The sequence below is a fragment of the Mustelus asterias genome, chromosome 5 (genome assembly GCF_964213995.1).
Source record: "Mustelus asterias chromosome 5, sMusAst1.hap1.1, whole genome shotgun sequence".
Classification (NCBI taxonomy): Eukaryota; Metazoa; Chordata; class Chondrichthyes; order Carcharhiniformes; family Triakidae; genus Mustelus; species Mustelus asterias.
The window spans coordinates 32,716,125-32,742,888 of NC_135805.1; the positions used below are offsets into that span (position 1 = coordinate 32,716,125).

Genomic DNA, 26,764 nt, shown 5'->3' on the forward strand with positions numbered 1-26,764 from the left:
AAGAACAGTTTCTTCCCTGCTGCCGTCAGACTTTTGAATGGACCTACCTTGCACTAAGTTGATCTTTCTCTACACCTTAGCTATGACTGTAACACTACATTCTGCACTCTCTTGTTTCCTTCTCTATGAACAGTATGCTTTGTCTGTATACCGCGCAAGAAACAATACTTTTCACCGTATACTAATACATGTGACAATAATAATTCAAATCAAATCAAATCAGATTTTGGGAAGGGGATGGAAATTGGGGGTGATGGGCCTTGGGGGTTGGGGGGGGGGTGGGGTTGGGACCTGAGGAGGGGTGGGGTTGTTAGACCTCGGGGGGAGGCAGCGGACCTCAGAGGACAATGGGTTGGGTGTAGGGTCAGACCTCGGTGAGGTGTGGGATCAGGTTAGACAGGGAGGTTGGGTCAGACCTTGAGAGGGGCTGGGGATGGGTTGGACCTCGAGTGAGGTTGGGGATGGGTCAGATCTTGGGCAGGGAGTATTGGGATGGGTATGGTAGTGCGGTATTGGAGGGGTCAATGTGGACAGGATTACGATGGATGGTTTATTGGGACGGGTCTGGTACTGGGAGGCTAGGGTTGGGATGGGTCAAGTGTGTGGAGGGTATCGTGTGGGTTCAGGTCTATGGGGGGTAGTAGGGGAGGTTGGGTTGGGCCTATGGGAGGGTTAGGTGGGTGAGGGCAAGTTTGGTTGGGATGCGGCGGATACTGAGGAGATCGGGCTGGCAGGGGAGGAGAATACTGTGAGGGGAATGGTTCGTCAAAGGTGGTGGGAGGAGTCCCATGGGTGATTGGGAGGGGCAGAGTGCTGGTAGGGGGACTCCTTTGCTTGGTTTTGGTTGCAGGGGAGCCCTGTATGTGGGGTTGGGGGGGATATTGATCTGGGTCTGTTACCCAGAGGTTAGAAGAGTGTTTTATTCTTCTAACTTTTGCTTCTATCTTTGTGTAATACAGCTGAAACCATCTGAAGTTTGTGATTTAAGTTGCATTTTTGGATTGGTCCTCATGCTGGGCAGTGATGGGTCCAGTCGAGTAGGGTGGCACAGTGGTTAGCACTGCTGCCTCACAGAGCCAGGGACTTGGGTTCAACTCCCGGCTTGGGTGACAGTTTGTGCGGAGTCTGCACATTCTCCCCATGTCTGCGTGGGTTTCCTGCGGGTGCTCTGGTTTCCCTCTCACAGTCTGAATGACGTGCTGGTTAGGTGCATTGGTCATGTTAAATTCTCCATCAGTTGTACTGGAACAGGCACTGGAGTGTGGCGACTCGGAGATTTTCACAGTAACTTCATTGCAGTGTTAATGTAAGCCTAACTGTGACACTAATAGGGAAACAAACTCCTCCCCAACCAGAAGGGGTCAGTGTAACTACCCCACGTGATAGGCCAGGCCCTTCGTGACGTCATGATCACTCACGTGCCCCATTGTCGCTCCGGCACAAACAACCGGCGGCGGTGAGTGCGCAGGCGCGGGCCGGGCTTGGCTGGGCTGAGTGCGCAGGCGTGGCCCGGGCTGGGCTGAGTGCGCAGCCCGGGTGGTCACACAGCGGCCGGAGATGATGGTGGCCGGTGTTTTGGGTGCCATCTTGTTGGGTTTATTCAGCGAAGGCGCTCTGGGCTCCTCTTCTTCCGCTGGAGGCGGCGGCCTACTGGGAGATGCGGCTTTCCGCCGGAACGACCACCTCTCGCCGGAGCGACCGGGCCCCCCGCCGGCTGGGTGGGACATGTACCGGGCGGATGGGCCTCTGCCCCGCAGGGAGCGGGGAGCCGGCGGCGTGCCGCCTGACTGGCACAGCGCCGCCTCCTGGTGGATGACCTCGGGCCCCGAGCGGCTGGAGCTGAGCGAGAGCTGCCGGCAGCTGCTGCAGGAGTTCGGCCGAAGCGGCGCCGCTCTGATCGTTTGCGTGGCGAGGAACGCGTGGCCGATGCGAATCTGTGAGGAATGCATCCCGCAGTTCTCCAACTTCAAGGAGGCGTTCAGTAACATCTCAGTAGGTGCCTTGGGAGCGAGTGGTTCATCGCCTCAAAGTGATACCAAGTCTCTCTCTGTTCCTTCTTCCTAGTAACCTGTGTGTCTTGAACCGCATCCTCTGCTGCATGTTAATTTGTCCTGTCTTGTTCAAAATGGTCAAAGAATGGATGTGTGTTATAGCCCAGCTTGGCTCCTCCTCAGCTCCCATCTACTCCAGTCCTGATGTGATGGAGCCTTTTCATCCAAGATGCAAATATGCTCATCTTCAGTGGTAAAGAATGAGGTAGTAAACATTGTGACTCATGTCATCAAGATACTGATTACCAGGACTATGTCTGAGGCCTGTATTACACAACAACAGTCCAGTAAATATGTTTGCATTGACTGTTCAAGCAACTTGAGGAAACATTGGCTGCTGAAATCCTCATCTGTGCCTTTGTTTCCTCTAAACCTGACTCTTCCAATGCTCCTAGTCAGCCTCCCGTTTTCCATCTGCCTGCTCCCACATCAAATTGCATTGATTCAAAACTCCGCTGCCAGTGTATCCTAACTCACTTGAGGCCCGTGCTCCCTTTGTTTGTTAACCTCCAATGACTATCCTTTTATACTTTTCCAATTCAATCAAATCAAATCAAATCCAATTCAGAGTCTCAACAAGTTGAGACATTTCTGATCCAGGCTGACAAGACAGGGCAAGCGACCAAACCACCCTGTCCTGGGCCCGATCTACATGAGCCAAGCTGATTGGAGAAGGGGGAGGTTCTTCCTCCAAGACTTGGGCTCATTTGCATCTTAGCCAAAAGGTCGAGCCTTGATTTTAAAATTCTGATCCTTGTTTTCAAATCCCCTCCCTTTCTCTAATATTCTCCAGCCCTACCACCATCTGCTTTTCCAATACTGATGCCCAGTGTGTTGTTGATTTTAATTGCTCCACCATTTGTGATCTTGTCTTTGGCTGCCTAGCCCTTTTTGGAATCCACTCATTAAACCTCTCCACTTCTCTATATTTCCCCCTTCAAGATGCTGAAATCCTCATCTATGCTTTAGTTTCCTCTAAGCTTGACTCAACCCACCTCTTTGACCAAACTTTTGTTCACTTTTGCTAATTTCTCCTTAGTCGTAGAGGTTTACAGCATGTCCATACTCAGCTCAACTTGTCCATACTTGTCCTTTTTAACCCCTAAGCTAGTCCCAATTGCCCACGTTTGGCCCATATCCCTCTATACCCATCTTACCCGTGCAACTGTCTAAATGCTTTTTAAAAGACAATTTATACCCGCCTCTACTACTGTCCCTGGCAGCTTGTTCCAGATACTTGCCACCCTCTGTGAAAAAATTGCCTCTCTGGATCCTTTTGTATCTCTCCCCTCTCACCTTAAACCTATGCTGTCTAGTTTTAGATTCCCTTAAGACTGGAAAAAGATATTGACTATCTAGCTGATCTATGCCCCTCATTATTTTATAGACCTCTATAAGATCACCCCTAAGCCTCCAACGCTCCAGAGAAAAAAGTCCCAGTCTATCCAGCCTCTCCTTATAACTCAAACCACCAAGTCCTGGTAGCATCCCAGTAAATCTTATCTGCATTCTTTCTAGTTTAATATCCTTTCTATAATAGGGTGACCAGAACTGAACACAGTATTCCAAGTGTGGTCTTACCAGTGTCTTGCACAACTTTAACAAGATGTCCCAACTCCTGTATTCAATGTTCTGACCAATGAAACATAGCATACCGAATGCCTCCTTCACCACTCTGTCCACCTGTGACTCCACTTTCAAGGAACTATGAACCTGTACTTCTAGATCTTTGTTCTGTAACTCTCCCCAATGCCCTACCATTAACCGAATAAGTCCTGCCCTGGTTCAGTCTACCAAAATGCATCGCCTTGCATTTATCTAAATTAAACTCCCATCTGCCATTCATCAGCCCACTGGCCCAATTGATCAAGATCCTGTTGCAATCCTAAATAACCTTCTTCACTGTCCACTATGCCACCAATCTTGGTGTCATCTGCAAACTTACTAACCATGCCTACTAAATTCTCATCCAAATCATTAATATAAATGACAAATAACAGTGGACCCAGGACCGATCCCTGAGGCACACCACTGGTCACAGGCCTCAAGTTTGTAGTTCAGTGTCACCTTTTGTTTTGTATTGCTCCTGTGAAGAAGTTTGTTTTATTCAATTAAGGGTGCTATCTAAAAGCATGACGTTGAAGTGGCACGCCAAGTCAACTGTTTAAAAAGTCTGTTGTTAATGAGGAACTTTACCAAATGTCTTCAGTAAGACATTTTGGTAAAGTTCCACGTTAAAAAATACTAATTCAATTTGAAGCTATAGTGATTCAGGACCATATCTGGGTATTTGTAAGAAATTACCTTAAGGCTCGGGCAAAAAGGTACTCGTTAGAAGGGCATTACGGTGCTGGGAGAAGTACTGAGTCAGGTTCTCCTGAACTCATTTTGGCATTGTTGGTGTTTGTAATTTATTCAGTGATTTGGATTCAAATTCAATGTAAATCATTTGTATCTGCGCTTGATAGAAAACTAGGAGGGATCAAAAGGAGGCAGCCCAAATGTGAAGGTGAATGATGGGTGAAATTTATTGCGGGCTAGTGTAAGCAACAACTTGCATTTATAATAATAGCATCTTCAGCATCATAAAATGTGCAAGATGTTTCACAGGAGCACCATTTAAACAGAATTTGACACAAGCCACCTGAAGTAGTAAGATACCAAAAACTTGGTCAGAGATAGGTTTAAAGGAACATCTTAAAGGGGGAGAGGGAGAGACTTAGAAAGGGTACTCCATAAAGGAAGGAAATACCTGGCAACATACAAAATTACAGAAGACCCAGTTGCAATTATTTTTTTGGTTAATTATTTGTGATGTGACAGCCAGCCTGCACACAAGGTTGCACAATATTGATGAAAGAATAGAGGCCTGAGTGATTCAGGCTGGAATGAAATTTAGAGGTATATAGAGTGCCATGAAATAGATTAATTTAGAATACCGTTTTAAACTGGTGGATTAAATGTTGAAAGGTAAATAGCCTAACCGAATGCAAGTTGACTTCATGTTACACAGTAACTGAAACTTGTGTTTTGCTTTTTTTGAATTACAAAATCACACGTAGTGAATTCATATCTTATTCCAGGTGCAGGAAGAATAGAAAATAGTGTTCTGAATGTAGGTGTGACCAGGGGTGAGTGTGATGGCTTTCTCTCGCTCTTAGATTTTTTCTGGTTTTTTTTCTCTGTTAACCAATTTGAAAGGAAATTTAAAGGAGATAAAAAAGCTTGCATTTTAAAAATTAAATGGAATAATTGAGATAAATTGCAAGTAGCATGTGTTTTCAAACATCAGATCTGATAATGTATTGATTAATTACAATCTAGAGTGCATTTTGCTGGCTAGTTTTCTGCTTATAGTGGATGCCAGTATGGAGTATAATAGCTGATATTGTTTGTTGTGATTGGCCACATGACATTATTGACTAACTTCATAGCTCCTGACTGCTGTGCCTGAGAATTTGTGTACCTATTTCTCTCTATCCTGTGACTTTTCAGTCTAAGCCAGCTTATCACTCTAGTGAGTGACTTCCATAATTATTGCTGTTATGTTCAGAGCATATTGATGCCCTGATGTACTGTATTGCAGGGTGGTCTTTAGTAGGTTCTATTTCTCCACGTAGTTCCTTTTATTATCTGTCCTGTGGGATGGTTCAGCAAAGTAGGCGCTAGGGAACAGTAGTTTAATGGGGCCTGTTAGTAGCCTGTATTGTTATGAAAACTTGTGGCTTTTGTCATCCAAACTCAGTCAAAATGTGCTGCAGCTGGAAAGCTAAGTAACCTATCCGTTAACATTTCAATAAACTCCAGTGTTTTCTACTCAGCAAATTATCTGTACGTTTAGGAGTGTCAGATCTTTGGAGTATCTGTGGGCCTTGTGGGAATTACTTATCAGGTTAGCTCAGTAGGCTGGACAGCTGGTTTATGATGCAGAGTGACGGCAACAGCACCAGTTTAATTTGTGTGCCAGCTGAGGTTATTCGTGTCGGCCCACCTTCTTAACCTCGCCTGAGGTGTGGTGATCCTCAGGTTACCAGTCAGCTCTCCCCCTCCAAAAGGGAGAACAGCCTACGGCCATCAGCTGTTGATAAATCTGTCTCCATTAATAATTTTTGCATTGTTTTGCTTGTAGCACCTAGAATTGGTTTAAAAATCTTTGTTAATAAATCCCTTGTTTAATCTCAATAACTCCTTGAATTAGTTTGAGTCAGAATCCATTTCAGCAGTGGGCGTGCTGGGAATTGATGGAGTGTCTTCTGTAGCTCAGTTGGTAGCATGTTTGCCTATGAGGTATGTGGTTCAAGTCCCACTCCGGGGCTTTTGAGTTGGAAAATCAACGTTGACAGTCCAGTGCAGTACGGAGGGACTGAAAGTTTGATACATTTTTTTGCAATATTCATTCTTGAGATGTGGGTGTTGCTGGCTAGGCCAGCATTTATTGCCCATCCCCTTAACTGCCCTTCAGAAGATGATGGTGATCTGCCTCCTTAAAACCCTGCAGTCAATGTGGAGTAGGTACACCTACAGTGCTGATGCAGTGAAGGACTGGCGATATATTTCCAAGTCAGGATGGTGGATAACTTGGAGTGTAACTTCCACGTGTTATCATAGTCGTAACAGGCTACAAGATGAAGGCAGGTAGAGTTGCCGGCAACAATGCACCCCTCCCCAGTGAGCTCAACACATTCTGTGCCCATTTTGAGCAAGGCGTCAGCGAGAGGACGTCATCCTCATCAAGCCTTGGCTGAACCGGTATCCAAGGTCACCATCGCAGGTGTCAGATCAGTCGTCTTGAAAGTTAACACATGGAAAGCTACTGGCCCGGATGGGGAACCGAGACGAGCACTCAGACCTGCGCGGACCAGCTGACGGGAGTATTTGCAAACATTTTAACCTCTTTACACCAATCTGAGGTCCCTATCTGCTTCAGGAAGACAACCATCATCCCTGTCCAAAGAAAAGCCTTAATGACTGTCACCCGGTGGCTCTGATGACACCCATCATTATGAAGTGTTTTGAAAGGTTAGTCATGGCATGAATCAACTCCAGCCTCCCAGATTGCCTGGATCGTTTGCCTATCGCTACAACAGGTCCACAGCAAACGTCATCTCCCTGGCCCTACACTTAACTCTGGAACATCTCGATAACAAAGACACATATCAGACTCCTATTTAATGACTACAGCTCCGCCTTCAACACCATTATTCCTACAAAACTCATCTCCAAACTCCATGGCCTGGGGCTCGGATCCTCCCTCTGCGACTGGATCCTAGACTTCGTAACCTACAGACCACAATCAGTAAGGATGGGCAATGGCACCACCTCCACAATTATCCTCAGCACCAGTGCCCCGCAAGGCTGTGTCCTCAGGCCCTTACTATCATCTATCTCATTCCTGTACTCCATCTCATCATTGTTCGAGATCAATGATGAGATGGAGTACAGGAATGAGATAGAGAATCTGGTGAATTGGTGCAATGACAATCTCTCCATCAATGTCAGTAAAGCGAAGGAAATAGTTACCGACTTTAGAAAATACAGGGTAGATTCAGAAATAATGTTCCCAATGGTGAGGTAGTCCAGAACTGGTGGTCATAGTTTGAGGATAAGGGGTGAACCTTTTAGGATTGAGGTGAGGAGAAATTTCTTCACCCAGAGGGTGATGAATGTGTGGAATTCACTACCACAGAATGTAGTTGAGGCCAAAACATTGTCTGATTTCAAGAAGAAATTAGACATAGCTCTTGGGGCTTAAGGGATCAACGGATATAGGAGGAAGGGAGGGGGATCAGAATGTTGAGTTCAATACATCCATGAAGGGCCAAATGGCCTACTCCTGCTTCTAGTTTTTATATTTCAGTAAGCAAAGTGGAGACGTGCCCCGTCTACATCAACGGAGATGAACTAGAAATGGTGCAGAGCTTCAAGATTCTAGGTGTCCAGATCACCAACAACCTATCCTGGTCCCTCCACGCTGTCTCTATAGTTAAGAAAGCCCACCAACACCTCCACTTTCTCAGGAGATTAAGGAAATTCAGCATGTTCGCTATGACTCACCAATTTTTACAGAAGCACCATAAAAAGCACTCTTTCTGGATGTATCAGAGCTTGGTATGGCTCCTGTTCTGACCAAGATTACAAGAAACTGCGAAGAGTTGTGAACGTAGCCCAGTCCATCAAGCAAACTAACCTCCCATCCATTGACTCTGTCTACACTTCCCACTGCCTCAGAAAAGCAGCCATATTCCCATAATCAAGGATCCTATGCACCCGGACGTACTCTCTTCCACCTTCTTTCATCAGGAAAGAGATACAAAAATCTGAAATCATGCACCAACCTAGTCAAGAACAGCTTCTATGTACTCTACATACGGTATGCTTTGTCTGTATAGACAATTGAACTTCAGATTCTATATTTTCCCTGTTGCACAGATTGCCTATTTCCACCTCCATCACTCACCTTGGCCTGGCTGCTGCTGAAACTTTTAGCCATGTCATTGTCACTTTCAGACAAGACTATTCCAGTATTCTCCAGTCTAGTTTCCAGAATTCCATCCTCATTAAACATCAGCTCATCCAAAGCTGCTGCCTGTATTTTACTCTGCGTCAGACTCACTGACCTATTGCCCGCATCCTCTCTGACCTATGCTGGTTCTAATTTTAAATGCTGTTCCCTTCCTTACCTTGTCTCTCGATATCTCCTTGCCTCCCTGCCCTTCACACTTTCACCCCTGTTCCCCAAAAACAAGGACTCAATTTCTCCAACTCTAGCCTCTTGTACAACTCCCCATTCTTTTTCCCAAAGTTGATTGCTATACCTTCACTGCCAAGGAATTCCACCCTAAATCTCCAATATCTTCATTTACTTTAGGACCTTTCTTAAAATCAATCCTCCTAATTTTTTTTTTAAAAAAAACTGCTTACACATCTGTGAAATTCCTTGGCGCGCTTTTCTATGTTAAAGGCCCTCCTGTACGAGAGTGTTGAGATTTGAGAGAAAATGTGTGCATTTTCTTGTTGCAGATGACTACAATCTGGCACTTATGTGATACAATTGTTACCGTTTACTTTCAACCTTGATTTAGATGTTATTCAGGCTTTTTTGAAAGGTGGCTTTAATAGTAGAGGAATTACCAATGGAGCCAAACATAGGAATTGTCAGTTTCATTCCTGAGCTTTATGATGATGGGATGGTCATTGATGAAGCAGTGAAGATGCTTGGACTGAGAAAGTTCTCCTGTGAAACTCCTTCACTAATGTTGACTGGCCTCAGACCAACACAAACATCTTGTTGTGTCAGGATGATTTCAGCTACTGATTCTCCTGCCCCAACTCCATTCACAGTGTTTGAGTTTCTTGATGCTCTAGTCGGTTAAATGCTGCCTTCGTGTCAAGGGCAGGCTATAGATTCTTTGTCACTTTGAAAGTGATTTGAAAAACACATGGAATTTATGTAGCTCCATTTCTTAATGAAGCTGCAGCCAACAACAGCCCTGACTTTGGTAGTGCCTTGGGACATTTTAACTGTGTTAAAGATGTTATGTAATTGCAAGTTGTTGTTAAGTCAATTAGATGGCACAGTGGTTCAAAATATCACCTAAAGAGGTGCCTTGATGTAGAAACTCATATTTTTTATGGCTGTGGATCCACTCATAGCAATGGTACAATTGCAGCTGTTGAGCTGCCTGTAGTTGGCGTGAATTTTCAAGTGCCAGGATGCACAGACAATACGTGTGACTGCGAAGAAAGGTAATCAGTCTGAAATATTAACACTTTTACTGGAAATGCTGCCTGACCTGTTGAGGGTTTCCAGCATTTTTTGTCCTTTTGGATTTCCAGCAGCTGCAGCATTTTGCTTTAGCTCAGACAATATGGGAAGAACTTCATTTATAAATAGTGTAAGTGTCCTATTTCACAAGGACAGGAAGTGAGGTCTTGCGGAGTATTCTGAATCGAGTTATATTTCTCTATATGATACACATTTAGCAACAACAGTAAACCATATGACCAGTGGACGTATGTAGTTTCAGTTAGGAAGCCACTTTGAGGAATCCATGTTTTGCAATAAAAGCAGTCAGTACATTTGTGCTTCTTGCATTGTAGACGAGCCACTTGTTGTCTGCTGGCAATTTTTGGAGTGTTTTGTATTTCTATGCATAAAAGCTGATTCATTCCAGAGTGCTTTTAACGTTTACTGTGTCCTGCTACATGTTAAGTGATGAATTCCTGTCTACCTGCAATACAGACATATAAATAATGTTTTAATACTTGTTGCAAAACCTAAATAAGCTTTGTCTTGTATTCACCTCACTGTATTCACCTCATTATGTGCATGACTTAATATATATTCCATTGCTGCTGAATCTTTTTGTTAACGGTTATGTCCTGCCCTTTACAGAAGAGTTCAGGGAACGTCAGCTGTTCAAAGCAGCTTTTGGAATTAGACCAGAAACAGATAGTCCTGAACATGTATAACTGTCTGGAAAAAATTTGGACCACCTCCATGTGTGATGGTATGTCTGCTCACTTTGTGTTAAGATATACAAGGTTGATTTTTTTTAATGATTTGTATTGATCTACTGTAAACTTATAGCTATGCTCATTTGTGTCTCTTTTTAAAAATAATGCTAAATGCTTTTGGGTTGCACCATGTTCTATTAAGGGTGTAGATTGAGAGACAATTAAATAAATCCGGAATTAAAATCTGGTACCATTAATGGTAGATTACTGGATTGTATAAAATTCTCTCTGATTTGCTAATGTCTTTTAGGGAACGTGATCTGTCCTGGTCCTACATGTGGCTACACATTTGCAGAAATGTGGTTAACTGTCCTCTAAGATGAAATTGACGCAACTGTGATTGATACCACTCCAGTTTTGTTTAGCAGAACTATATTAATAATGAACTACCCAACATCGACTTAAGTAACAGACGTGACAAATGCACATCCAGTTCATTTAACCCTGGAATGACTTCCTCATTAATACCTGGAAACTTGGGTTAAAATTGGGAGATCTGTCCCACAAAATTAGTCAGATGTAGTCATACTTTTAGAATCATTTGTTTCATCAACGCCACCGCCTCCTATCAATATCCCCCAGCACTTCCTTTCTGACTGAAAAGACAAAAGTGATGGCATACAGTCGGGAGGAAATGACCATGGGAGTCTTCACCATTGATTCCGGACCTCGTGAAGTCTAATGGCATCAGGTCAGATTAGAAAAGAAATTTGCTGCTGATTGCCGCCTGCAAATGATGAATAATTACTCTCCTATATTGAACACTACTTTGAGGAAGGTCGGAAGTCCATAGAACGGACTTTGAGGGAACTTCAATGTTCATCAAGAGTGACATGCAATCGATGCTATTGCTCAAACTGGTAGATCTATCTGTCAGACTGGGTCTGCAGCAGGTGGACTAGAATCATAGAGGTTTACAGCATGTCCATGCTGCCTTTTTTTAAACTCCTAAGCTAATCCCAGTTGCCTGCATTTGGCCCATATCCCTCTATACCCATCTTTTCCATGTAACTATCTAAATGCTTTTTAAAAGACAAAATTGTACCTGCCTCTACTACTACCTCTGGCAGCTTGTTCCAGACACTCACCACCCTCTGTGAAAAAATTGTCCCTCTGGACACTTTTGTATCTCTCCCCTCTCACCTTAAACCTACAGTTTTAGACTCCCCTACCTTTGGGAAAAGATATTGACTATCTAGCTGATCTGTGCCCCTCATTATTTTATAAACCTCTATAAGATCACCCCTCAGCCTCCTACGCTCCAGAGAAAAAAGTCCCAGTCTATCCAACCTTGCCTTATAACTCAAACCATCAAGTCCCGGTTGCATCCTAGTAAATCTTTTCTGCGCTCTTTCTAGTTTAATATCCTTTCTATAATAGGGTGACCAGAACTGCACACTGTATTTCAAATGTTGCCTTACCAATGTCTTGTACAACTTCAACAAGATGTCCCAACTCCTGTATTCAATGTTCTGACCGATGAAACCAAGCATGCCGAATGCTGCCTTCACTACTCTGTCCACCTGTGACTCCACTTTCAAGGAGCTATGAACATGTACCCCTAGGTTCTGTAACTCTCCCCAATGCCCCACCATTAACTGAGTAAGTCCTGCCCTGGTTCAATCTACCAAAATGCATCACCTCGCATTTGTCTAAATTAAACTCCATCTGCCATTCGTCAGCCCACTGGCCCAATTGATCAAGATCCCGTTGCAATCAGAGATAACTTTCTTCACTGTCCACTATGCCACCAATCTTGGTGTCATCTGCAAACTTACTAACCATGCCTCCTATATTCTCATCCAAATCATTAATATAAATGACAAATAACAGAGGACCCAGCACTGATCCCTGAGGTACACCGCTGGTCACAGGCCTCCAGTTTGAAAAGCACCCCTCTACAATCACTCTCTGGCTTCTGTCAAGAAGCCAATTTTGTATCCATTTAGATACCTCACCCTGGATCCTGTGAGATGTAACCTTATGCAACAACCTACGATGCGGTACCTAGTCAAAGGCCTTGCTAAAGTCCATGTAGACAACATCAACTGCACTGCCCTCATCTACCTTCTTGGTTACCCCTTCAAAAAACTCAATTAAATTTGTGAGATATGATTTTCCCCTCTCAAAGCCATGCTGGCTATCCCGAATCAGTCCTTGCAAGTCGAAATGCCTGTAGGTCCTGTGTCTCAAAGTACCTTCCAACAACTTACCCACCACAGATATGAGGCTCACTGGCCTGTAGTTCCCAGGCTTTTCCCTGCAGCCCTTTTTAAACAAAGGCACAACATTTGCCACTCTCCAATCTTCAGGCAGCTCACCCGTGACTATCGATTCAAATATCTCGGCATGGGGACCTGCAATTTCCTCCCTAGCCTCCCACAATGTCCTGGGATACACTTCATCAGGTCCCGGGGATTTATCTACCTTGATGCGCTTTAAGACTTCCAGCACCACCTCCTCTGTGATATGTACACTCCTCAAGACATCACTATTTATTTCCCCAGGTTCCCTAACATCCATGCTTTTCTCAACAGTAAATACTGATGAGAAATATTCATTTAGGATCTCACCCATCTCTTGTGGATCCGCACATAGATGACCTTGTTGATCCTTAAGAGGCCCTATTCTCTCCCTTTATGTATTTGCAGAAGCTCTTTGGATTTTCCTTTGCCTTATCTGCCAAAACAATCTCGTGTCCCCTTTTTGCCTTCCTGATTTCTCTCTCAACTCTACTCCTTGCATCCCCTATACTCTTCAAGGGATCCACTTGATCCCAGCTGCCTATGCACGTCATGTGCCTCTTTGTTCTTCTTGACCAGGGCCTCAATATCCCGAGTCATCCAGGGTTCCTGACTTCTGCCAGCCTTGTCCTTCACTCTAAGAGGAATGTGTTTACCATGAACCCTGGTGAACACATTTTTGAAAGCCTGCCACTTACCAGACATCCCTTTGCCTTCCCACAGACTCCCCAATTAACTTTTGAAAGTCCCTGCCCGATACCATCAAAATTGGCCTTGCCCCAATTTAGAATTTTAACTTTTGGGCCAGACGTAACATTCTCCATAGCTATCTTAAAACTAATAGAATTATGGTCACTGGTCCCAAAGTGATCCCTCACTAACACTTCTGTCACCTGCCCTTCCTTATTTCCCAAGAGGAGGTCAAGTTTTGCCCCCTCTCTAGTCAGGCCATCCACATACTGAATGAGAAATCCCTCCTGAATACACTCAACAAATTTCTCTCCATGAGGGCGTAGAAGGATGGGTTAGTAAATTTGCGGATGACATTAAGGTCTGTGGAGTTGTGGACAGTGCGGAAGGTTGTTGCAGGTTACAGAGGGACATAGATAAGCTGCAGTGCTGGGCTGAGAGGTGGCAAATGGAGTTCAATGCGGAAAAGTGTGAGGTGATTCACTTTGGAAGGAATAACAGGATTACAGAATACTGGGCTAATGGTAAGATACTTGGTAGTGTGGATGAACAGAGAAATCTCGGTGTCCATGTGCATAGATCCCTGAAAGTTGGCACCCAAGTTGAAAGCGTTGTTAAGATGGCGTACGGAGTGTTAGCTTTTATTGGTAGAGGGATTGAGTTTCGGAGCCAGGAGGTCATGTTGCAGCTGTACAAAACTCTGGTGCGGCCGCACTTGGAGTATTGCTTCCAGTTCTGGTCGCCGCATTATAGGAAGGATGTGGATGCATTGGAAAGGGTGCAGAGGAGATTTACTAGGATGTTGCCTGGTATGGTGGGAAGGTCTTATGAGGAAAGACTGAGGGACTTGAGGTTGTTTTCGTTAGAGAGAAGGTCAAGAGGTAACCTAATAGAGGCATACAAGATGATCAGAGGATTAGATAGGGTGGATAGTGAGAGCCTTTTTCCTCGGATGGTGATAGCTAGCACGAGGGGACATAGTTTTAAATTGAGGGGTGATAGATGTAGGACAGATGTCAGAGGTAGGTTCTTCACTGAGAGTAGTAAGGGCGTGGAATCCCCTGCCTGCAGCAGTCTTGGACTCGCCAACATTAAGGGCATTTAAATGGTCATTGGATAAACATATGGATGATATTGGAATAGTGTAGGTTACATGGGCTTTAGATTGGTTTCACAGGTCGGCGCAAAATCGAGGACCGATGGGCCTGTACTGCGCTGTAATGTTCTATGTTCTATCCAACCCTCTAATACTATGGCTGTCTCAGTCAATGTTGGGAAAATTAAAATCTCCCTATTACCACCCTATTTTTTTCTTGGAGCTATCTGTAATCTCCTTACGTATTTGCTCCTCAATTTCCTGCCAACTATTTGGGGGCCTATAGTTCAACCCTATCAAAGTGATTTCCCCCTTCTTACTTCTTAGTTCTACCCATATGGACTCAGTGGGCGAACCCTGAGATATATCCCCTCTCAGTATGGCCGTGATGTTTTACCTAATCAAAAGCTCAACTCCCCCTCCTCTCTTACCTCCTGTTCTATCTTTCTTATAACATCTGTACCCTGGAACATTGAGCTGCCAGAGAGAATTGCAGGTGGGGGAAAACCCATTACCTCATTCTCACCCTGATATAGTCATAGCAGATATACCTTCGTATCAGTCACTGATGGTATCGGTGTCCACGACACAATTCTGGTGGAATCAAAGTCCTGTCTTCACACTGAACCCTTCATTGTGTTGTGTGGCACTACCACTGTGTTAAATGGGGTAGATCAGAATGGATCTAACAGTGCAAATGGGGCGTTCATGAAGCAATGTGGACCATCACTGGCAGAATTGTGTTCCACAGTCTGTAATCTTATAGCTCAGCATATCTCTCACTCCACCAGTATCACAGCCAAACTGATACAATAAGAAGAGAAGAGCAAATTAGGAGCAGCACCAGGTGTACCTAAAAATTAGGTGCCAATCTGGTGAAGCTACAACAGGACTACTTGTATACTGAACAGCAGAAGCAGCATGCTATCGACAGATCAAAGCAATCCCAAACCAATGGATCAGATCCGAACCAATCCTGTCACATCCAGTTGTAAATGGTGGGGAACAATTAAACAACTAATCGTTTTAATATCCCCATCCTCAGGATGGCAGAGCCCAGCATGTTGGTGCAAATGATGAGGCTAAAGCATTTGCTACCATCTTCAGCCTGAAGTACTGAATGGATGATCTGTCTCAGTCTCTTCCTGAAACCCTCAGGAACACACATGCCAATGTTAAGTCAATTCAATTTGCTCCTCATGATATCAAGAAACAACTGAATGCACTGGATAAAAGAAAGATCTGGCCATAGTGCTGAACATTTGTGCTCCAGAATTAGCTACATCCTTAGTCATGTTGCAGTACAGCAACAACACTGGAGTCTACCTGACAAATAGAAAATTGTCCAAGTATGTCCTGTCTGGGGAAAAAGGACAAATTCAACTTGATGAACTGCCACCCCATTTGTCCACTTCAGGCATCAGCAAAGTGATGAAAAGACTTATCGACAATGCTATCAAGCTACACTTACAAAGCAATGAACTGCTTGGCAATGCTCCATTCGGGTACTGCTTCAGATCTCATTAAAGTCTTGGTTCAAAAGTGGAGCAAAGAGCTGAATTCCAGATATGAATGGACTGCCCTTGATATCAAGACAGACCTGGTGTCTCATTTAAGGAACTGTGGCAACACAAATCAATAGAAATCCAGGCAAAACTCAGGCTGAAATCACAAAGGAATCAATTTAATCTGGTGTTGAGAGACATCTTGGTTGTCACCATTGATCAATAACTTAATTGGCCTAGTCACACAAATGTGGCTACAAGATCCGGTCAGAGGCTGGATATTCTGTGGCAAGTGACTCACTTGACTCCCTATCTACAGGGTACAGTTAGGCACATGATGGAATGCTCTCCACTTGCCTGGTTGAATACAGCTCCAACAACATTCAAGAAGCTTGGTGCCATCCAGGAAAAATCAACTTGTTTAATTAGCACATCATTCATCACCTTAAATACTACCTCCACCATTGGTGCACTTGTCTGCACTGTGCATCGACTACAGGATCCCCTCAAGGCTTCTTCAACACCACCTTCCAAACCCACTAACTCTACCACCTAGAATGACAAGGGCAGCTTGACCATGAGAACACCAACACCTGTAAGAAACCTCAAAGCCACACACCATTCTGACTTGTAAATATATTGCTCCTTTTTCATCGCTGGGTCAAAATCCTGGAACCCCCTCTCTAAAGCACGGTGGGTTTACTCTCATCCAAATAGACTTTAGCGATTCAGGAAGGTGACTTACCCACCACCACCTCGAGGGCAATAAATGCTAGTGTTGTTGGTGAACCCCACATCAAGTGAATGAATAATGGAAAAAATTATGTGTATGCTAATAATTTTAGTTAAACTTTCATGGGGGAGGGGTGGCGGTGGTCAGATTGTTCATAAATTTGAAGAAAACTTTGATTCTGGATTATTTTACAGCCTGGGCATTGCTTTACTTTTTAACTTTGTCATGTGTTTTTTGATAAAAGTATTAAATGTTTGAAATATTTTCTGCAATTTTAATCTAGGTACAACAGTGCTCAGCTGTTTATATTTACTAACCTCTTATGCCTCTCTTTCCTTCAACAGCCTGTTTAAATAGTAACAGAACAGCACCATCAATGGACACTATAATCTTTATGAAGATGCACAACGATTCTCTGAATTGTTTTCACCATTACTCTTCGGTAACTTGCTTATCAATCACCCTTTGCTCTGCGTGTATCAGTAGAGATTGAAAATGAAAAGAATGTATCAGCAGTCTTATTTTGCAGTAAATTCACATGCTTTCTAAACACAAAAATCAATTAAAATTTTGGAACCCGATGTCACTAACTCGCCTCATTCTTGGGGCAAGATTTTGCATTTAGTATGTCGACATTACAGCATTCAGGCTTCATTTTATTTTCTGGAGCCTGCTCTTTCATTGCATTTCCATTTCTGTTCTTCCCCATCCCCACTGCTATGTATATACATTTATTAGAAGCTTTGTAATGCCACTCTAGAGCATGAGCTGCTTGTTAAGAGTTCTGTTTTTTTTCTACTGCCGCAATCAGACCACAGATCGCAAGCTTATGGTAAGCTAAACTGCAAGGAAAAAAGATTTTTAATGCCTATGAAAATGAGAAAAAATTAGAGCATCCAGAGAAGGGAATGAAACACAAATATTTATAAATTTGTAATGAAGTAACTGTGTCTGTTTTCCTATTCCAGAAAATAAAACTAGACAAAATTCTAAAGGATGCTTTTTTTCATGTTTGGTATTTAAGTTTGTGGTTGTACATTTTAATTAAAGAACAATACAGCACCAAGCCTGCACCGATTCCTAATACTTATTCAGACACATTATTTATTGCCCATATGTGGTTACTATCCCTCTGTTTGCCTTCCATTCATGTGTCTATCAAGATAATGTCTTGAGCATCACTAACGTGCCTGCTTCCACCACCTCCACTGCAGTGTGTTCCAGGCACCCACCACCCTCTATGTGGAAAAACTTTCCCTGCACGTCACCCCTAAATTTTCTCCCCCTCACCTTGAGCCTGTGCCCTCTTATAGTTGACCTTTCCACCCTGGGAAAAAGCCTCTGACTATCCACCCTATCTATGCCTCTCTTAATTTTATAGACCTCTATCTTTCCAGTGAAAACAATCCAAGTTTATCCAACCTCTAACAGTTTTTAGAAGATACTTGTGCTGTTTGTGTCAATGTCAAATGTAATCTATGTCATTAAAAATCTATTTCATTCAATAGGATGAAGCAGAGGTTAGCACTCAAGTATTCAAAGTTAATAATGTATTTCCTGATGTGCAGGGAAGAGTGGTCTTGTTTAGGGAAATAAAAGTTTGGATTTCTTATTAGTTATAGAAAGAAAGGAAACAAAATTATCCAAAATGGGCACCAATGCAATTGATAGCTATTGATTTAATGGACTTGTTGAATAACACAAGCATCTTTAGTGTGATACCTGGATCACTTAAAATGTAGAAACAATGCAACCCAAGAACTGTTAGAAATAGTAGCATTACCCAAGATAATTATGGATGATGAAGGCCATTTGACCCCATCTTAATTCAGTCACACAGAGCGAACCTGACATCCACCCCCTCTCTTGTTTCTTGATGATCTTTAAGGTTTTTGTCTCTAATATTTTATCTACACTAGGGGTCAAAATATATATATATATTCTGTGAGGGCTCTTGAGATTTTCTTGAGTTCCGTTTTGATTCCTTTCTTCTTTTCTTAGAAAATGTAAAATGGCTGCATGTTTGTCTTTAACGCAATCACTGCACCTCGAGTAACCCACAGTTTGTGAAATGCATAACTAATAATGCAAGTCCTTGTGAAATAAAACTGTTCAGAACTAAATTATATAAATAATGTTCATTACCATAGCATCCACAATTTTAATTTTTCCCATACAGTAACACCTGAACTTGTGCAGTCGTAAGCCAGAGATTCCACATTCATTTGAAAGGAATTTATTACCTCTGACTTCAATGTTTTCTGGCTCAGTTAGCTTTGTTGATGGGTATACACAGTTCTCTCTCCTTCTTTGATCCAACCCACCCCTCCCAGCCCTAATCGTGCCACCTCCCTTGACCCGATTCCAGTCACGGCCTCTTTTCACTCTTCCAGTGAAGTAATTGATCATTTCTAGAATGTATTTTAGTCAGGAAGGACTTAATAGCCATTTCAGGCAGGCAGCACTTTCAGTCCATATAACCCACCTGTCCACAGTATTCCCTGGTGCATTACGAGTAAAACTGAATTCCATTTATTGATGAGAGCCTGTCTCGTCTTTGCAATTTAAGGTTGCTGTTTCCACCACCCATGTTAGTAATCTGTTCCACGTACTTAACATCTTTTCAGTTAGCAAATTCCACTTAAATTTTCTATTTCTTGTTTTCCTTAATCTGTTAACATGGTCCCTTGTGCTTAAATTCTGTATACAGCAAGAAAGCTTGGCTGGATCTGATCTTTACAAATTGTTGACACTTTTAGCATATCCCCACTCAGTCTTATCTTTACTATGGAGAAGAGATCCAGGGTGGTCGATCTTTCCTTGTGTTGTTCTGGCGTCTTGGAATTCTGCTGTTCTCTAGTAACTGATTATGAAATGGGGATGCCAAAACTACATTCGGGGTCAAGAAGCACCTGTGTATTAATACTCCAGATACACTGGGTCAAGAAGCACCTGAATATTATATCTACAAATGCTATCTCCAAGCCGCTTAAGTTTTTGCAGTAAGACAAAAGCAAAATATTGCAGATGCTGGAAATGTAAAAGAGAGATGAAATGCTAAGGTCCGATAGCATCGGGTCAATTTCGGAATGATTTTTATCAAATCTGAAAAAAGATAAAAATAAATGTAAACTTTACTAGTCTATATTTCTTGTGAAAAGTCACTTCTACCTGAAACATTAATGCTGTTTTTCTCTGATAGATGCAGCCTGACCTAAGCATTTCCAGCATTTTATTTTTGTTTTTAATTTGCATTTCCGCAGTTTAGGTTGAAGTATCCTATTAAATTAACTTCTGTTCTCCCATATGCTTTCTATTCATAGAACTAATTGTCACGCACCTTTTTCAATCGAGTGGTCAGCAGTGTACCTCTTGGTGTATTTTGGTATTCGAGATGTCTAACGACTAGTTTCAACAGCACTGATTCTTCTACTTCCCTGGTGTTGCTGACACAGTCACCACTACTTTGGCCATCTTGATATATCTAAATGTACTCCATGTCCCTTAATGTTGTTTTCCTTGGGGAGAAGGTGGGATCAGGCTATTGAGTTGGGTGATCAGTCATGATAATGGTGGAGCAGGCTCGAAAAGCCAAATGGCCGCCTCCTTTTCTGTGTTTCCATTATTGGGATTGAGCTATGATTCTGATATTCCCACTATATTGTAATTCTCTACTAACATAACATATTCTAGCTCCGGCATCTTATTTTTAATGCTTTTAGCATGTTTATGGAAACAGCTCATTTGTTTCTCAATGTCTACATATTCTATATCTCACATTCATGTAAGCCCCACACCCTGTTGTTTTTCTACCTTTATGATCTGCCTAATGCTGTTCTGTTATCTTGAATGTATTTGTGACTTGGGCTAACCTGTTGTGCTACAAGTGAAATATAATGATTTGCATTTTTGTTTTTTAGAAACACCAAGATCATGGCAACCGTTCTGATCTTTGCACTAAGTGTAAAGCTTCTTACAATAATTTAACTGAATGGTACAACAAGATGACCAGGTGTATCGATATCATTGATGCAGTAAGTACATTGAAATACCCATCCTCTCAGCAGTGCTGTCAAACCTCAGTAGAAATCTAAACCTACTTTGATGCAAGGGCCACTGACTATATTTGGTTCTTGGTCTAGAGCTTTTTTTCAGCAAGTTGGAACTAACCGAGCAAATAACATTGCGTGTGCTGAATTTATTAAAACAAACACGTAACCAGGGCTGTACAGAGCTTTAATCTAAAAAGGCATGGGGAAGATTTAAGTGAATAAATGGAGATAAATGTTTGATCTAAAGGCCTTCACAGAAGCATAACTTTGTGGTGAACAAGGTTGGGAACCAACCTAAAGTAAGGTTTAAAGTTTATTTATTCGTCACAAGTAGGGCTTACATTAACATTGCAATGAAGTTCCTGTGAAATTCCTCTTTCTATGTTTTGAAAGTACAGACAAGATGGAGAAAGTAGTTGGGGTAACCCTGATGATCAAGGATGTGATGAGATCAGTATTGAAGAAGAATCTTGGCTCAGAAGAACAGGAAATAGAATCAGTAAGGGTAGATATGAGAAATAAAGGTAGCATGACACTGGGAGCTGTTTACTGGCTTCCTAATAGTAATTATGCCATTGGACTGAGTTTTAATCAAGAAGTTAGTGAAGTGCAGGGACATTGATCTTCATATAGACTGGGCAAATCAAATTGGCCAAAGTCGTTTGGAGACAAGTTCATGTAATGCACTTGAGACAGTTTCTGTAAACTAAACGGTCTCTCGAGCTTGCTATTAGGTGAGATGATGGTAGATCTTCCACACCAACTTCACTTTCCTGATCCTCATATCCTTTCATTCACTTACAATTCAAATATCTGTCAACTCTCTCCAATGTACTCCAGCACAGATCATACACGGCCCTCTAAGTGAAGAAACATTTCCTCCCCATAGTCCATAATGGTTGACGACTTATCTATTTCCCCTTAGTTCTAATCTCTCTCCAACCAGAGGAACCAGTCTCTCACCATCTACCCTTTTAAGCTCCCTCATTTTATGCATTTAAAAAAGACCATCTCTCATCCTTCTAAACCACAGAGAATATTGTCCCATTATATGCAATCCTTCCTCATAGGACCATCCTCTGATTTCAGTATTCAATCTAGTGAACCTTAGTTGCATCCCTTCCAAGGTAAGTCTCTAATTCCTTAGAGGCACCAAATTCAACACCATATTCCAGGTATGTTTTTATCAGACTCCTGTACAGTTGCAGCTAGACTTCATATTCTTGTGCTCTTACAATAAAGGTCAACATATTAGCCATCTTAATGTGCAGTTACCCATATTGAAAGTGGTCCTTTGGTTCCAGCATCCTTTGGTAAAAATGTTGGGATGCTGCATTCAAGCTGGTAAAGAATCAGTTCTGCTTTCAAGACCAACTCTTTATTTTGCATTAGCTTTAGAAAATTGTAAGAACCTGCTAAAGGAAAATGTATCATACTTTCTAGAGGTCTCAGTTAATGGAGGCATTCAAGCCTGTGGGTCAGATGATTGTAGGTTAAAGATTGATATTCTAGTACAGTTCTAAAGGAATGTTGCATGTTAAATTTGTTCAGTTGGGTGGGGGAGGGGGGGGTAGTTTATTGACATATTGGCAACGGTGCATTTATTGACTGCCCCTTGTTACTTTAATCATATATGGCTTATTAGGCCAATAAGAGTTTTAACAACACCAGGTTAAAGTCCAACAGGTTTATTTGGTAGCGAATGCCATTAGCTTTCGGAGTGCTGCTCCTTCGTCAGATGGAGTGGATATCCACTCCATCTGACGAAGGAGCAGCTCTCCGAAAGCTAATGGCATTTGCTACCAAATAAACCTGTTGGACTTTAACCTGGTGTTGTTAAAACTTACTGCGTTTACCCCAGTCCAACGCCGGCATCTCCACATCATTATTAGGCCAGTACAGTGGGCATTTGAATTAACAAAATAATGCAAGACTGGTTCCTTGAATTAGATTGAGTTCCAATTTCCATTCAAAGCATGTTAACCCATTGAGTTTCAGTGACAACTAGACAGATTTCCATATTCTGCATCTGCTAATCTACATTATTAGATGTTGCAATCCTTTGGATAAGACGTTACACCAAGATCCTGTCTGTCTATTTTGGAAATTCAGATGAGCATTAAAGATCCATCACAGTGAAGAATTGGGAATTCACCCCAGTGTTCAGAACAACATTCCTGCTCAGACTATCTAGTAATTCTTTTCATTGCTATTTGCGTGGAAAATGGGACCATGGGGGTTGCATTACTATCTTCTAATCTGTGCCACGTTTATTTACATATGGAATCACTGCACTTCAGAAATTATTACTTGTGTCTGTGGAATTTTTTGAGTCATTTTGACTTGATCGGTAAATGTATAAAATGTTTCATTATTAAGTACTTTGAAAAGCTACCCATATGATCATTTACAAAATGTAATTTAGACACAATTTTTGACCTCGGGTTCTTTTGTGTTTTGATGCTTTTCAGATGAACATGACGCAGCGGCTGTGGAGCAAAACCTATAACTGCACTGTCCCCTGTAGCGACACTGTTCCAGTCATTGCGGTATCAACATTTCTTCTTTTCCTACCTGTCATCTTCTATCTCAGCAGCTACCTTCACTCTGAACAGAAGAAAATGAAGCTTATGGAGCGTGAGTACCTGGTTTTCTCGTTGCACTTTTAGATCAGTAAATGAGACAACTAATTATCAGCTGATCATAGAATCACAGAAATCCCACAGTGCAGGGGGCCATTCGGCCCATTTGAGCCTGCATCAACAACAATCTCACTCGGGCCCTATCCCTGTAACCCTTTTATTTATCCTGTTAACACCCCCTCCCGCCCCCCAACGTCACTAAGGGGCAATTTAACATGGCCACTCAACCTATCCCGCACATCTTTGGAATGTGGGAGGAAACCAGAGCACCCGGAGGAAACCCACACAGACAGTGTTCCAAGTGCAGAAATGAACCCGGATCCCTGGCGCTGTGAGGCAGCAGTGCTAACACTTTGCCACCGTGCCGCTAACTGCTATCAAATGTTTACTTGAACTAGAATATTTGACTCAGTCCACACACGAGTGTTATTTTTACATGCCCGGAGAGCATTTCCTCACCGAGATAAAGTAAAATTGGGGTAGGTGTGGAGATTGGCAGGATACTTGCCTAGATAATGAAGGGTCAATTAGGCTTGTTACCAAGTCAGTTGACACTAATAATACGCTGCCCATGCCATAAATCATTTGGCATGGACAATTGCATGGGAGTGAGCAGCTTATTTTTTTTATAAATAGTCTCTTCAAAGGGTGGGAGGGGGAGTTCTATCCTTGGGGGCTGCCCTTTGCTGATCTGGGGGCGGCCCCCTTAGATGGAACCCATCCTTCCTAACTGCTTGCAGCCTGAGTCCCATCCCATCCCTCCCTGCCCAGGACCCGAGACATAGAAAATAGAATCCCTACAGTGCAGAAGGAGGCCATTCAGCCCATCAAGTCTGCACCAACCACAATCCCACCCAGGCCTCCTTCCCGTAACCCCACCTATTTACCCTGCTAATCCCCTGACACTAGGGTCAATTTAGCATGGCCAATCGACCTAACCCACACATCTTTGGACTGTGGGAGGAAACCGGAGCACCCGGACAAAACCCACGCAGACATGGGGAGAACGTGCAAACTCCACACAGATAGTGACCTGGAACCGGAATTGAACCTGGATCCCTGGCGCTGTACGGCAGCAGTGCTAACCACTGTGCCGCCCATATATCTGTTTCTAGGGATCCTTGGGCCTTCCCCTCCTCTTGAAGTCCCAGCAGTGCCCACTAATATGTTCTTGGCGCTGCCAGGCCTGATGGCAGGCAGCTCCTGAGGACGGGACTTCCAAGTGTGGAGTGGAATTCCTACTCCTGTTTAACCTGTTCGGAGAGGACTGTGGATACTCAGTAACTGAGTATATCCGAAGGTGCGATTGATATATTTTTGAGCAGTAAAGGAATCAAGATATTGGTATAGGATGGGAAAGTGAAGTTGCAATGGACAATCAGTTATGATCTTATTGAATGACAGAGCAGGCTGAAGGGGCCATATCCACCTGTTCTTGCTCCTACTTAATGTGTGTTAATGTGGGGGTGGCATGGTGGCACAGTGGTTAGCACTGCTGCCTCACAGCGCCAGGGACTTGGGTTTGATTCCCGGCTTGGGTCACTGTCCGTGTGGAGTTTGCACATTCTCCCTGTGTCTGTGTGTTTCCTCCGGGTGCTCTAGTTTCTTCCCACAGTCCATAGATGTGCACGTTAGGTGGATTGGCCATGCTAAATTCTCCCTTGGTAAACCCAAACAGGTGCCGGAGGGGATATTCACAATAACTTCATTGCAATGTTCATGTAAGCCTACTTGTGACACTAATAAATAAACTTTACTTTTACTATTAAAGTAATGCTATACTAATTTTTAAAAATATTCACCTGTAGCAAAACGTTTGAAGCATTGCAGCAGTGCAGCACGTGTTGAAGACAGACCTTCCTGAACTTCTCCCATTATATAAGAAAAACAAATGACCAGAATCATCATGTGGTGCAGAGATCAAAAGATGAAGCAATGTTAGTGTTAAGAATGTGGTTTTTGCACAATGCATCTTGATGCCTTGTAATTTAAACATTTAAACAGTGTTCAAGAAATTATGTCTGCTGAAAATTTGCACATTGGAAAAATGTTCAGATCATTTTTTTTATGCCTGTACTTGGATTTTGTCAATATTCAGGCAAGTGAGCAGCTTCAGGTTGAATTCAAACTAGATCAAGACTGCTAAAACTATTCACTTTTCTAGCTCATTATTGCCATTTTTCATTTTGCCTCCTGCCATAAGTTTAATTCTGTTAAGGAAAGATTTCGCGCGTGAACCTGATTTTGTTGAACTGCCCCAAGTTTGGGTAGACCCCAACTTTAGATTTAATATTCAGCTGTAATGTTTACATGTTAAGATAAAAATTAAGTGAATTGCAAGTTTTTAAAACTGAACAATTTTGATTTTTTTTTTCTGTTGTTGACTAATTGATAACTTAGAATGGAGCTTTCTGGAACACAGCTGAATTAAAGCATACTGGATGTTGTCCTAGGAAAGGCATCTCTTTTCCTGGTTTGATGTTGCCTTTATATTTTAACCCTGCTGATATCAAGTGATGCACTAATTTTTCAAAGTGTGGTAGATCTGTAGTTGCCTGTGTGACATTTTTTAATTCGGCATTTAAGTTGCTGATTTATTTTTATATTTTGACAGTGTACAGCAATCTGGCATTTAAGTATGTAAATAACATGGTAAAGGTAAATTCAAAAAATCTCTTTAAATTAAAACCAAAATAGAACAGAAGTTCAAACAGGTTAAGAGCACATTTCGCATGTGAGATAAGATATTCTTCTCACACCCATTGTTAAATCCATGCCATGGGTGTCCGGGTAGCAATCTCCATAAAATCCCTGAGATATTTTGAGATGCAATTGAATGCTGTGATTGTCGAGATATTGGAAAATTTCTATGGAAGGCCTTGTGAGCGGGTCTTTCAAATAGGTTGCCTCACCTATTTATCTTGTGTTCTTGCATTAAGTGCTTGTCTGAAAATTATATTTTTAGAATTGTAAAATGGATCAGTTGTGAGCTTGCTTTGGGGACGCAGTGTTTTTGTTTCTGTTTACTATATTTGTGGTTTTTGGATCACTTTTTTTTAAGTAAGAATGATGCATTCCAGTTCTCCTTTTTGTTCACCTGCTGACTTGTAAATGATATGACATTTATGTGTCATTTTCTCCCGTTACATGTAACCTTTAGTTCTTGTGGTTAAAGCTTATGGATTGAAGCAATGAAATATATTACATTTTCAATTAAAGTATTTGGATAATGTTA

General features: G+C 42.4%; 1 protein-coding gene across 1 annotated transcript; it reads left to right on the top strand.

The window, feature by feature from the left end:
- The first annotated feature begins 1,463 nt into the window (after positions 1–1,463).
- Positions 1,464–26,764, top strand: ostm1 (osteoclastogenesis associated transmembrane protein 1). The gene is made up of 6 exons (XM_078212397.1): positions 1,464–1,992; positions 10,447–10,561; positions 17,180–17,277; positions 20,756–20,869; positions 23,359–23,524; positions 25,338–26,764. Exons 1-6 carry the CDS (start codon positions 1,558–1,560, stop codon positions 25,391–25,393), a joined length of 984 nt encoding a protein of 327 aa, XP_078068523.1. The 5' UTR covers positions 1,464–1,557; the 3' UTR covers positions 25,394–26,764.